This window comes from Panulirus ornatus, chromosome 42, assembly GCF_036320965.1.
Source record: "Panulirus ornatus isolate Po-2019 chromosome 42, ASM3632096v1, whole genome shotgun sequence".
In the NCBI taxonomy this organism is placed as follows: domain Eukaryota; kingdom Metazoa; phylum Arthropoda; class Malacostraca; order Decapoda; family Palinuridae; genus Panulirus; species Panulirus ornatus.
In genome coordinates, this window is record NC_092265.1 from 3,351,507 (window position 1) to 3,366,814 (window position 15,308).

At 39.2% G+C, this 15,308-nt stretch overlaps 1 protein-coding gene across 19 annotated transcripts in view; it reads right to left on the reverse strand.

Annotated features, from left to right (window-relative positions):
* Pfk (ATP-dependent 6-phosphofructokinase) overlaps positions 1-15,308 on the reverse strand; it is a 94,782-nt gene that overhangs the window by 5,370 nt on the left and 74,104 nt on the right. For all 19 annotated transcript variants that reach the window (XM_071686318.1, XM_071686326.1, XM_071686331.1 and 16 more), the window contains 5 exons: positions 9,248-9,394; positions 8,975-9,073; positions 6,163-6,375; positions 4,797-4,952; positions 2,591-2,759 (listed from right to left, as the gene is read on the reverse strand). In XM_071686318.1, coding sequence (XP_071542419.1) covers positions 2,591-2,759; positions 4,797-4,952; positions 6,163-6,375; positions 8,975-9,073; positions 9,248-9,394 — 784 coding nt within the window. The remainder of the gene's footprint in view (positions 1-2,590; positions 2,760-4,796; positions 4,953-6,162; positions 6,376-8,974; positions 9,074-9,247; positions 9,395-15,308) is intronic.

Consider the following 15,308-nt stretch of genomic DNA (forward strand, 5'->3'; position numbering starts at 1 on the left):
TATATATATATATATATATATATTTTTTTTTTTTTTTTTTTCATACTATTCGCCATTTCCCGCGATAGCGAGGTAGCGTTAAGAACAGAGGACTGGGCCTTTGAGGAAATATCCTCACCTGGCCCTCTTCTCTGTTCCTTCTTTTGGAAAAAAAAAAAAAAAAAAAAAAAAAAAAAAAACGAGAGGGGAGGATTTCCAGCCCCCCGCTCCCTTCCCTTTTAGTCGCCTTCTACGACACGCAGGGAATACGTGGGAAGTATTCTTTCTCCCCTATCCCCAGGGAATATATATATATATATATATATATATATTTTTTTTTTTGCTTTGTCGCTGTCTCCCGCGTTTGCGAGGTAGCGCAAGGAAACAGACGAAAGAAATGGCCCAACCCACCCCCATACACATGTATATACATACGTCTACACACGCAAATACACATACCTACACAGCTTTCCATGGTTTACCCCAGACGCTTCACATGCCCTGATTCAATCCACTGACAGCACGTCAACCCCGGTATACCACATCGATCCAATTCACTCTATTCCTTGCCCTCCTTTCACCCTCCTGCATGTTCAGGCCCCAATCACACAAAATCTTTTTCACTCCATCTTTCCACCTCCAATTTGGTCTCCCACTTCTCCTTGTTCCCTCCATCTCCGATACATATATCCTCTTGGTCAATCTTTCCTCACTCATTCTCTCCATGTGCCCAAACCATTTCAAAACACCCTCTTCTGCTCTCTCAACCACACTCTTTTTATTTCCACACATCTCTCTTACCCTTACGTTACTTACTCGATCAAACCACCTCACACCACACATTGTCCTCAAACATCTCATTTCCAGCACATCCATCCTCCTGTGCACAACTCTATCCATAGCCCACGCCTCGCAACCATACAACATTGTTGGAGCCACTATTCCTTCAAACATACCCATTTTTGCTTTCCGAGATAATGTTCTTGACTTCCACACATTCTTCAAGGCTCCCAGGATTTTCACCCCCTCCCCCATCCCACCCTCCACTTCCGCTTCCATGGTTCCATCCGCTGCCAGATCCACTCCCAGATATCTAAAACACTTTACTTCCTCCTTTTCTCCATTCAAACTTACCTCCCAATTGACTTGACCCTCACCCCTACTGTACCTAATTACCTTGCTCTTATTCACATTTACTCTTAACTTTCTTCTTTCACACACTTTACCAAACTCAGTCACCAGCTTCTGCAGTTTCTCACATGAATCAGTCACCAGCGCTGTATCATCGGCGAACAACAACTGACTCACTTCCCAAGCTCTCTCATCCCCAACAGACTTCATACTTGCCCCTCTTTCCAAAACTCTTGCATTCACCTCCCTAACAACCCCATCCATAAACAAATTAAACAACCATGGAGACATCACACACCCCTGCCGCAAACCTACATTCACTGAGAACCAATCACTTTCCTCTCTTCCTACACGTACACATGCCTTACATCCTCGATAAAAAACTTTTCACTGCTTCTAACAACTTGCCTCCCACACCATATATTCTTAATACCTTCCACAGAGCATCTCTATCAACTGTATCATAGGGTAAGAGAGATGTGTGGTAATAAAAAGAGTGTGGTTGAGAGAGCAGAAGAGGGTGTTTTGAAATGGTTTGGTCACATGGAGAGAATGAGTGAGGAAAGATTGACCAAGAGGATATATGAGTCAGAGGTGGAGGGAACAAGAAGTGGGAGACCAAATTGGAGGTGGAAAGATGGAGTGAAAAAGATTTTGAGTGATCGGGGCCTGAACATGCAGGAACGTGAAAGGCGTGCAAAGAATAGAGTGAATTGGAATGATGTGGTATACTGGGGTCGACGTGCTGTCAGTGGATTCAATCAGGGCATGTGAAGCGTCTGGAGTAAACCATGGAAAGTTGTGTGGGGCCTGGATGTGGAAAGGGAGCTGTGGTTTCGGGCATTATTGCATGACAGCTAGAGACTGAGTGTGAACGAATGGGGCCTTTGTTGCCTTTTCCTAGCGCTACCTCGCACACATGAGGGGGAGGGGGATGGTATTACATGTGTGGCGAGGTGGTGATGGGAATGAATAAAGGCAGACAGTGTGAATTGTGTGCATGGGTATATATGTATGTGTCTGTGTGTGTATATATGTGTGTACATTGAGATGTATAGGTATGTATATTTGCGTGTGTGGACGTGTATGTATGTACATGTGTATGGGGGTGGGTTGGGCCATTTCTTTCGTCTGTTTCCTTGCGCTACCTCGCAAACGCGGGAGACAGCGACAAAGCAAAATAAATAAATATAAATAAATGATAATAATAATAATAATAATAATAATAATAATAATAATAATAATAATAATAATAATAAATTGTACATATATAAACATGAATAAAAGTATTAGCAAACAAAATGACACAAGGAAGAAATCTGGAAAACTTGCATTTCTCTATTTGGATTCACTGATTAGTATATCAGAAATTAAAAAATAATCCTTATGCAAACACCATAGAAATTAATGTGGATGCTTGAAACAGAGAAAGGTAATGCTATGTAGCTTATCTATATTTATAACGATAAAAAATACTTACCCAATACATTTTTCCTACAGCTGAAGATACCTTTGCCTTCCTCAGAAAACAGTCTAAAGATGAAATCTGTGGTATAATTTTCGTTAGCATGCTCATTCCGCAAAATAAGACCACGTTGAACTCCTTCTGCCATCTTTGCTGCCATGTGATAGACGTCTAACTGTAGTTCCTGTAGAAAAACTTATCTTTAATGGATGATCATGTGAAGGATGCATTTTAACTTCAATTAGACTGATCTATTCCTATCTCTTTTCAAATGGGAAATCATACGTTAAAGCATGTTACATTATCTTACTGAAAAAAGTCACTTTATTAGTATCTGTGTAGCATTCCATAATCCTAAAGCTGGATAACGAACCAGGGTCTTGAAACATTACAGTTAACTCAAAATCCCACTTAACTATTACAACATCTCTACAATGGGCTATGATAATTTGCCATTCATGTTTTGGGTTTACCTTAGATATACTTTGGGTAATCTATTTTAATACATGGAAATGATCTATCCACATATATGAAGATCAGAAACATCTACACCTCTACTCACAGATCCCCCCACCCTGAACAAATATAAAAATGACAAAAGAGATACACACTTAAATATTCTGACAAGTACTAAGTAACTGACCTCTAATCTCAGTCTTCAACTCCAAATCACCAGACATACATCCATCAGAAAAACCATGCTCCCCAGGCTAACATGAGTCACACTCTCCCACCTATGCTGTAAGCTTCATCCATCAATACAACACTACATATGTCACTGCAAAATATTCCAAGTCCCTTCATGCCCATAATGCAACTACTTACTACTTATTACTCAAATTTTATGAACTCTGCACATGGATAAACACTTAACATCATAACATTTTATGACCAGTGGATGTGGCCAGCTTCCTGAGAGCTGCAGGAGCCTCAAGAGGACAGAAGGGACTCCTGGGATAGGAAGTAAGTAAATAAGTAAGTACAAGAGGTCCTTACTCAATGTTGTGGCTCCACAATGTTATCCGAAATGACCCTTAAGCATCCCCTACGAGAGCATATATTTTCAGTTATACCTCACAAATGCACCTTCAGACACCCAAAAGTAAGTGGGCTGAAGCATTCAGTAAATCATTCATAACTCATATTGGGCCCAAATAAGAATATGCATACCAAGTTTGGTTACGAAACATAAAAAAAAAAAAGGTACAGTACACGAAAGAAGAGAGCTGAGTTCTAGGGGGAGTTCAGAGGCTATCAATCCACTCACTCACCATGTAAGAGAGGAATAAGGAGAGTCAATTATAAGACTCGGCTTTCTAAATCAATTTGACAATGTCTACAGTGAGAGGCAAAAATACAGAAGTCACGGATCATAGCAAGGAATTAATCAAGAAACGTTAAAATTACAATATTTAAAATGGTTGTGGAGGAATGAAATAAGGTATGGGACAAAACTACGAATGCACGATAAATGCCTACATAGAATGTTGTATGATAAACAAAGTTCAAGAGATTGGGGTCCACTGAGCTTCTTTCCCAGATTACCCAAAAAGACAATTACTGATTAAAAGATTGAAATAGGCAGTCTCACTCTCACTAATTCATTCACTCTTAGCAAGCCTGAGAATAAATTTATAAAAGCCTTATATATCTTCATTACAAATACCTTTTTAATTCTGTATGGCAATCTCTCAATGTCATCTTTTGTTCACCTACCAATACTTCCATTCAAGACTAATGAGTCACGAATATAAGTACTCATGACCACCATTCTGTACCTGAACTCTTCCCTACTTCCTTCTATATACGATTCATCTCTGCATGAAATACCTGAGAGGATTATTGCCCTTACTCTTTTCTTAAAAGATATATCTATGCATGACAACCATAACTCTACTACTAAAACCTTAAAACAGTATAATATCAAAATATAGTTCTATCATATATCAATTTATCTGTGCTGCATACTGCCCTATCTCCCTTTCTAATCTCATTTGATTATATAAATAACTATGTTACATATGGATCTGTTTGATATCTTACCTATGATTCCTTTTACATCAATGTTTAGTAAGATTACCACCTACAAATCGATCCAATCCAAAAACCCATTCATGTTACATTATTTTAAAAAACAAGCAAGGGTATTAAACTTATTCAGTTTCTTTGACACATGACAAATATACTAAGACAAATATGAAACTGACAGTTTCAAACCAACCTGAATACCAAACGATTCCTCATATATATAGGCTGCATCAGCACCTCCAGCAAGACCAGCTAGTGTTGCTAGATAACCACAAAAGCCTCCCATAGTTTCCACAACAAACACACGCCGTTTAGTTCCCTGGGCAGACTGCCTAATTCGGTCACAGATCTATTAAAATAATATTAATGAAATCATTAATCATTTAACACAGCTCTAAGCTTATATATAAACTTTATAAACACATGCCCTAGTTCAATCCACTGACAGCACATTGCCCACAGAACACGTCATCAATGAAGCTCACTCTATCCTGTGCACACATTTCATCCTCCTCCGTGTTCACACCCCAACCACTTCATATATTTTTCACTCCATCTTTCCCCTTCCATTTTTCCCCCCCTCCATTTCCAACAAATATATCCTCTTTGTCAACCTCTTCTTGCTCATTCTCTCCATAGGTCGGAACCATTTAAGCAAACACTCTTCAGCTTTCTAAACCACACTCCTCTTATTACCACACCTTTCTCCAATGCTTTTATCAAACTAGGTATTCCTAATCAACAGTCCTTTTTCTGCACACAACTCTTTCAACTGTTCACCATATCCATAAACCTTACTGAATACCCCATATTCCCCACTTATATTCTCAACTGCCACATTTCTTACTTTCACATTAAAATCACCTAACACTCTTGCATCAAAACTGCAAACACAATCACTCAGCTTCTCCCAAAACACTGTCTCAGCTGTAAAAAAGAAAGGCCTCTCCTCTCATCCTAAGGTGAGAAAAGACTGCCTCTGACATGCCTGGCTACACACTCTCCTGCTCACCCAGCACAAAAGGACTTGGCCAACACAAAGGTGGCTTATATATTGTTTCTGGGTAATTTTTTCTAATTCTGTATCTCAATTTCTCCATCATGATTTTATTCTGGGCATATTAACCTGATGTGTAATGGTTAAGGTTTAAGCTAACCTTAAAAATTTACACTAAATTCCACAACACTGAGCTGGAGGATAATGCATGTTAAAATGATATAAAATAGATACAAATAATATGAAGACATTAGGAAAACCTTGCTGAGCAAGAAAATTAGGCTACAGTTGTCAATGGGTGCTCTTTGGTAATAAAGTGGAACTTTCTTTGTTTAAACTTTTTGTCAATGGCAAATTACAACTGTGCAGCTATCTGCTGCGGTGGTTATTTAATTTGAATTTAAGAGAGTTTCTTTTTAACTAATTGTCCAGTTAAGTCCTAAACTGAGATGTGAAGAGTTAAAGTCCTAAGCTTTCTGTGTGGACTTAATACTGTGTTACATGTTACTACTTCATTGGCTCTAGTTTAATTCAATGCATTACACCAGTATCTTCAACTGACCTCAGTGATTTCATTTAGAGCAGTATCACACCCTAAACTGAAGTCACTGCCAGGAACATTGTTGCTAATGGTGGATGGAATGACTACCATAGGAATGCAAAACTCAGGGTATTTGCCACGAGCCTCGTACATCTGGATTAACGCATGATAAGCCTCAAAACCACCCACAATCAGCAGAGAGTGCATTCTGTATTCTCGGAGACGGGCAGCAATCTGTTGGCAGGAAAAAGTGAAATAAAAAATGTGACAACTCTCTCCTGAAACAAATAATTCTGCCATTAATAACTTAAAAAGTCTGTCATCAATTCAACAGCATTTCAGTCATTCTTGTATATAAATCAACTTGTATATTCTTATTGAACTTTTGCTGATGTCTTTAAATTGCAATAAATCTCAGTTATGGAACCAAGAGATACATAACTGATAAGTACAAATGGTGAAGACTTTTTCTATTCTCACAGGAAAGTTAACTTAGACTGGCTCATGAAGCCATTCTTGACTTTCACTCATGTCATCATGACTTTTACAGAAACACTGGGGATACTTAAATCTAAATAAAATGGAAAAGAGGTAATGTTTTACATGTATGAAAATAAAAGACAAAGAAAGACCCATCGATGCACTACATATGACAGCTAGAGACTAAATGTGAACGAATGTGGCCATTTTTGTCTGTTTCCTGGTACAACCTCGTTGAAACATGGGGTAGTGATGCTATTTCCTGTGAGGCAGGGTAGTTCTAGGATGGATGAAGGCAAGCAAATATGAATATGTACATGTGTATATATGTGTATGTCTGCATATGTATATGTATGTATATGTGTATAGGGTGATATGTATATATATGTATATGTATGTATATGTGTGTATGGGCGTTTATATATATATATGCGTGTGGACAGGCCATTCTTTGTCTGTTTCCTGGCGTTACCTCGCTGACGCAGGAAACAGTGATCAAGTACAATAAATAATAAATATATGTGTATATATATATATATATATATATATATATATATATATATATATATATATATATATATATATATATATATATATACATAATGAGGAGGTAATAACAAGTCGACCCCGGTACACCACATCGTTACAATTCACTCTATTTCTTGCACGCCTTTCACCCTTCTGCATGTTCAGGTCCCGATCGCTCAAAATCTTTTACACTCCATCTTTCCACCTCCAATTTGGTCTCCCACTTCTCCTCGTTCCCTCCACCTTTGACACATGTATCCTCTTTGTCAATCTTTCCTCACTCATTCTCTCCATGAGACCAAACCATTTCAATACACCCTCTTCTGCTCTCTCAACCACACTCTTTTTATTACCATACATCTCTCTTACCCTTTCATTACTTACTCGATCATACCACCTCACACCACATATTGTCCTCAAACATTTCATTTCCAACACATCCAGGATATATGTGTCAGAGGTGGAGGGAACAAGGAGAAGTGGGAGACCAAACTGGAGGTGGAAAGATGGAGTGAAAAAGATTCTGAGTGATCGGGGCCTGAACATGCAGGAGGGTGAAAGGCATGCAAGGAAAAGAGTGAATTGGAACGATGTGGTATACTGGGGTCAACGTGCTGTCAATGGATTGAACCAGGGAATGCGAAGCGTCTGGAGTAAACCATGGAAAGTTTTGTGGGGCCTGGATGTGGAAAGGGAGCTGTGGTTTTGGTGCATCATACATGACATCTAGAGACTGAGCGTGAACGAATGTGGTCTTTGTTGTCTTTTCCTAGCGCTACCTCGCGTGCATGCGGGGGGAGGGGGTCGTCATTTCATGTGTGGCGGGGTGGTGACAGGAATGAATAAGGGCAGACAGTATTAATTAAGTACATGAGTATATATGTATATGTCGGTGTGTGTATATATATGTATACGTTGAGATGTATAGGTATGTATATGTGCATGTGTGTATGTGTATGTATATACATGTGTATGTGGATGGGTTGGGCCATTCTTTCGTCTGTTTCCTTGTGCTACTTTTTTTTTTTTTCCAAAGAAGGAACAGAGAAGGGGGTCAGGTGAGGATATTCCCTCAAAGGCCCAGTCCTCTGTTCTTAATGCTACCTCGCTATCGCGGGAAATGGCGAACAGTATGAAAGAAAAAAGAAGAAAAGAAATATACAAATATATGTTTGAAGGAATAGTGGTTCCGACAATGTTATATGGTTGCGAGGCATGGGCTACAGATAGGGTTGTGTGGAGGAGGGTGGATGTGTTGGAAATGAAATGTTTAAGGACAATATGTGGTGTGAGTTGGTTTGATCGACTAAGTAATGAAAGGGTATGTGAGATGTGTGGTAATAAAAAGAGTGTGGGTGAGAGAGCAGAAGAGGGTGTGTTGAAATAGTTTGGTTACATGGAGAGAATGATTGAGGAAAGATTGACAAAGAAGATATATGTGTCAGAGGTAGAGGGAATGAGGAGAAGCGGAAGACCAAATAGGAGGTGGAAGGATGGAGCAAAAAAGATTTTGAGCGATCGAGGCCTGAACTTACAGGAGGATGAAAGGCGTGCAAGGAATAGAGTGAATTGGAATGGTGTGGTATACCAGGGTCGATGTGCTGTCAATGGATTGAACCAGGGCATGTGAAGCGTCTGGGGTAAACCATGGAAAGTTTTGTGGGGCCTGGATGTGGAAAGGGAGCTGTGGTTTCAGTGCATTATAAATGACAGCTAGAGACAGAGTGAATGAATGTGGCCTTTCTTGTCTTTTCCTACTGCTTCCTCATGCTAACACAAAAAAAAATCATAAACATCTATATAACTTTCATCATTAAGAACTGACCTGGTCAAAATGCTTGTCAGGCAATGTGCGCTTGGTACCAAGAAAAGCTCCACCTTGTCCAACCCATCCAGTCACTTCTGCCCAAGTCATTTCCTGAATCTGTCAAAATAACAGGCAAATGATGATAATATTAGACATGTTACAATGAACAGACGACAAATTTTAAAAAAATGGATACTTTGCAGCATTATAAAAGTATACAGAGACATTACCAACAGGATTACGCTTACATTGCCTTCCACTCAGAGACATTACCAACAGGATTACACTTACATTGCCTTCCACAAGTCCATCAATTCCATCATGAATACCATACACTGTGTCACCACGGTAGATACAGTTACGTACAAATGACCGTACAGCAGCATTCATGCCACATGCGGGGGCGCCAATGTGCATCACTCCCAGGTTGAAGCCACCCTGAATGGAATATTGAAGTTAATTCAATGCAAAGTAACTGACAAATGGAAACTTATTTCACTTTAGGTTATTATTTCATATCTTTTTCTGTTCTCTATGAATTGCTTTATGAGAGGCCATGTCAAAAATACATCCACATTTTCAGTTTTCATTAAGGCCAAATATACAAAATCAAGCTTTTAAATGCTTTACACATATCAATACTATAAGTGTTTCTAACAAATTTTTACACACTGATTTCTTATTTGAAAAAACTGAAGATGTGAAAGCACCAATGTATCAGATATATATAAATACTAGAATTACACACAAATAAGGGATAGTAGAAAACCCTTGCAATATAATCATTTGAATGTATTAGAAATACTACTTTGATTCATTAAATGTTCTGCTTACTAAAATTGGTATTAGATTTAAAACACTATATACAGGGCTTATGAAACATTACAGTTGTTTGGTATCTATCAACTCCTGTACAGGTAAAGAAATTATGTACATGCTATGCTTGATAAAATATGCAAGTTACAATGTCACTTTGCTTCACTTTTCTCAGCTAGCATTCTACTGTATTCATCAGCCTTAATGAGTACAAAAATCATGCAATAAATATGCAGTAACTAACTTGTATATACTACACATAATATCACTACACTTTTATGTACACTTTACACATTTATCTATCCTCTATATATGACATGTTCTAATTACATATATATAAAGAATCAGCAGTTGGGGAATATTCAGGACTCCAAAACCCACTGCTTTATCAGCTTATCATATTACCTTTGACAACAAGAAAAATCCAAACCCTCTTAGGCTTTCACTTTCAATGATTTCAGAGCTTTTCACCTTGTCAATCTCACATCAGTCAACAAAGCTATCACACTTGAGTAGCGGAGAAGCCTCCTTCCAAGGCTTCCTCAGTGAGAACTGTTAAACCACAGCCTTCCAAACAGCAATCTACACCTTCCAGCTCCTCACCCATAGAGCTTAAACATGGGACCCTTGTCCTTATAAATAATGCCTTGATGGATGCACTTAGTGTAAGTACATCATTAAGGACCAATCATGGACAATCATGGACATCCTGGACAAGAACTCCCCTAGCTGCATCATTTTCCAGAGCACCCTCATCAGCCCCTAGAACTGGATCATCACCAGCACCCAAATCAAGACTATGGTCATACTCAACAGCCTTGCTTCCAATCATGTTCCACCCCCTATGGCTTCAATAGTTAACAGACCCCACCATATTATTCAGTCCACCAAGTTCCTCAGTGTCACTTTGGACAATATATCAATTTTGATAATACATACCAGTCCAAACATCAAATCTTTCAGCTCTTGCCCTTATGATATTCATCAACTAAGAAATTCAGACTCTGAACCTGTTCTTAGGAACATCTACACAAACTTCATAGTTTTAAATGTAACACATTCCTCTCCCAGTTGATCTACCCTCTAACCCACTAAAGCTGCAGAAAAGGGTATGCAAAAATATCTGTAGTCTCTCTTACAGTATCTATCAAGTGGTACATGACAGTGGTGCATGACACAGTAACCATCCCAACACTTCAACCTTCACTTGGGCCTCATCTGACAATTTCAGATAGAGATAATACACCATCCTAGTCACTGTTACCTCCTAACACCTAAGATCTGTTGTCTATGAATGGTAGCTTTTGTTTGAATGTCATAAAACAGGAAGAGAAAACTTAAGATGCCTTTAAGTGCCCTTGAATCTTGACTATGATACACAAGCAGATGCCTTAATCTAAAATCTCTGAGATTAGCCCCATGAAAGAATTAACCTATTTCTTGCTGCCTTAAACCATGGTGCATGCTTTTATTCATACGAGATAAAGGTTTTCTTGAATATTTTGTCCAAAAAAAAAGGCCTGTTTCATATAAAGTAAGGATCTGGTATGGAATATATGATCCTTCCTCAATAATATCCTTCAAAGTTTCAGAATATCCTTCTCCTGCCTCAGATTCAGCACCTGCTTTCCCACCAGTCAATCACAGATTGTGTATGCTACCTCTAGTCTAGAAATGTTCAAACCAGCCTCAACTTGCTGTAAGTTTTCATTTGTAGATGATTCACCCTTTTAGCTTCATACATCTTAAAAGAGACCCCCAGGCTTTCTCATGGGTTACTGCTATACCTGAGAAATTCTCCTTTGATTCTGAGTCATTCAATTCAATGTCACAGCACACAAATCCTGCATTCTTGCTGCTGTTAAAGGAGTTATAATCTAGCCACAGACATTTATATTGTTTTTAAACTTCCTTACATTACAAGGAGTGCATTCAGCTACAGCCATAAAATTTGCAATATCAATCACCCTTTCACTTTGTTCAAGATGCTTAGTCATATTTACTTTCACTTCTAAAGTAAGACATCTCAACATTATGAGTGTAAAGCTTCATATGCAAGAGCATACAGCAAGTAATTTTCTACAACAGCACTGTAATACCGTACAGACTACTGCTGTAATACCCTACAGATTACTGTCACATTAGTATAGTGGGAGGTTACCTGGCTCTGCCAACATGAGGTTTCACTACAACTAAAAAGCCACCTATGGCAAGGTTGTATCATCATCAGTAGACAAAGGGAGTAGAATCTTATGGAACAACTTCTCATTCCAATGCAGTCTATTAATTCCCTGCTACTGATTGTAGCATAGCCCTGGAGCTACATAAGCCCCATTGAACGGGGTCCTGGGATTATAGAATTAAAAATTAAGCATAGAAAGCACTTATGCTTGCAGAGATGCAGTTTCTACTAAGCATCCACAAGGTTAACAGAATTAGCATTTTGTCAAATGCATCTCATAAGTGCAGTCACCCTGGGAACCCCTATTTTCTATTTCTAAACAATTGGAAATGGAAATCATGCAAAAGTGAAACTTGCTTCTGTTCTGAAAGTGGAAAGCACCTGAAATGAAAACTTCTATGATGAGAATGTGCTATTAGAAAACACTCAGAATGAGGATACCTGTACTTCATAATAAAGATTATGTAAAAAGTTACCAATGTACATAAGTTCTAAAAAGTAATTTCTTTTCAAACACCCTGTATAAATCTACAGACACACACACACACATATATATATATATATATATATATATATATATATATATATATATATATATATATATATAAATTCTCCTCTCCATAACTGGAGAGGAAGATTTCCACCCCCCACCCTTTTAGTTGCCTTTTACAACATGCAGGGAACACATGGGTGAAAGGCGTGCAAGGAATAGAGTGAACTGGAACAATGTGGTATACCAGGGTCAACGTGCTGTCAATGGATTGTACCAGGGCATGTGAAGCGTCTGGGGTAAACCATGGAAAGCTTTGTGGGGCCTGGATTAAGAAGGGGAGCTGTGGTTTTGGTGCATTATACCTGACAGCTAGAGACTGAGTGTGAACAAATGTGGCCTTTGTTGTCTTTTCCTAGCGCTACCTCGCGTGCATGCGGGGGGAGGGGGTTGTCATTTCATGTGTGGAGGGGTCGCGACGTGAATGAATAAGGGCAGCAAGTATGAATTATGTACATGTGTATATATGTATATGTCTGTGTATGTATATATATATATATGTATATGTTGAAATGTATAGGTATGTATATGTGCGTGTGTGGACGTGTATGTATATACATGTGTATGTGGGTGGGTTGGGCCATTCTTTCATCTGTTTCCTTGAGCTACGTTGCTAACATGGGAGACAGCGACAAAGTATAATAAACATATATATATATATATATATATATATATATATATATATATATATTTTTTTTTTTATTATACTTTGTCGCTGTCTCCCGCATTTGCGAGGTAGCGCAAGGAAACAGACGAAGGAAATGGCCCAACCCCCCCCCCATACACATGTATATACATACGTCCACACACGCAAATATACATACCTACACAGCTTTCCATGGTTTACCCCAGACGCTTCACATGCCTTGATTCAATCCACTGACATCACGTCAACCCCGGTATACCACATCGCTCCAATTCACTCTATTCCTTGCCCTCCTTTCACCCTCCTGCATGTTCAGGCCCCGATCACACAAAATCTTTTTCACTCCATCTTTCCACCTCCAATTTGGTCTCCCTCTTCTCCTCGTTCCCTCCACCTCCGACACATATATCCTCTTGGTCAATCTTTCCTCACTCATTCTCTCCATGTGCCCAAACCACTTCAAAACACCCTCTTCTGCTCTCTCAACCACGCTCTTTTTATTTCCACACATCTCTCTTACCCTTACGTGACTCACTCGATCAAACCACCTCACACCACACATTGTCCTCAAACATCTCATTTCCAGCACATCCATCCTCCTGCGCACAACTCTATCCATAGCCCACGCCTCGCAACCATACAACATTGTTGGAACCACTATTCCCTCAAACATACCCATTTTTGCTTTCCGAGATAATGTTCTCGACTTCCACACATTCTTCAAGGCCCCCAGAATTTTCGCCCCCTCCCCCACCCTATGATCCACTTCCGCTTCCATGGTTCCATCCGCTGACAGATCCACTCCCAGATATCTAAAACACTTCACTTCCTTCAGTTTTTCTCCATTCAAACTCACCTCCCAATTGACTTGTCCCTCAACCCTACTGTACCTAATAACCTTGCTCTTATTCACATTTACTCTTAACTTTCCAAAGCTACCACGGTAGTGCCAGGAACTGACAAAGAAAGACCCCATTCACTCACATCCATTCTCTAGCTGTCATGTGTAATGCACTAAAATCACAGCCCCATCCACAACTGCACTCCACAGACCCTTCTGTGGTTTCATCTAGCTGCTCTATATGCACTGGTGTGGTCCACTGTCAGCACACTATCTCCTGTATACCACATTGCCCCAATTCACTCTATTCCGTGCATGTCTTTCACCTTCCTGCGTGTTCTTTTTCACTATCCTTTTATCTCCAGTTTGGCCTCCCATTTCTACTTGTCTTCTTCATATCTGACACATATATATTCTCTTTGTCAACCTCTCCTCCCTCATTATCTCCGTACATCCAAACCATTTCAGCACACCCTCTTCAACTCTCAACCACACTTCTCATTACCACACCTCTATCTTACACTTTCATTATTTACTTTATCAAACCATTTCACAACACATGCCCTCAAACATTTCATTTCCAATACTTCCACCCTTTTCTGCATTTTCTCATCCATAGCCCATGCCTCACATCCATATACATCACTGGTTCTACTATTTCTTCAAACATATCCATTTTTGCACTCCCATATAACAATCCCTCTTTCCATTCATTTGACAATGCTCCCACAGCCTTTGCCCCCTCACCCATCTTATAACTCACTTCTGCTTCTAAGGATCCATTAGTTGCCATGTATCTAAAAAACCTACTTACTCTAAATTTCTCAATTCAAACTCAAACCCCAATTAACCTGTCCCTCTGCACTGCAAAATCTAATAGCCTTCCTTTTATTCACATTTCACTCAACTTCCACCTTTCACACATTCTCATATCAGACACCAACTTCTGCAGTCTCTCACTCAAATCTATCATCAGTGCCATGTCATAAGCAAACAACTGATTCACTTCCCAGGTCCCCCTCATCCCTGACACATCACATACCTGCCCTCTCTAACCCCCTTGCATTTACCTCCCTCATCATCACATCCATAAACAAATCAAGAGCCATGGTGACACACACCCTGCCACAGACCAACCTTCATATGGAAACTTACCCTCTTCTCTACCTACTAGGAAACACACCTTATTCCTCAATAAAAACTCCTTACTGCTTTTGACAGCTTTTCTCCAACACCATATATTTGTAACATCTTCCTTAAAGCACCTCTATCAACCCTATTATATGCTTTCTCCAGATTCATAAATGCCACATACAA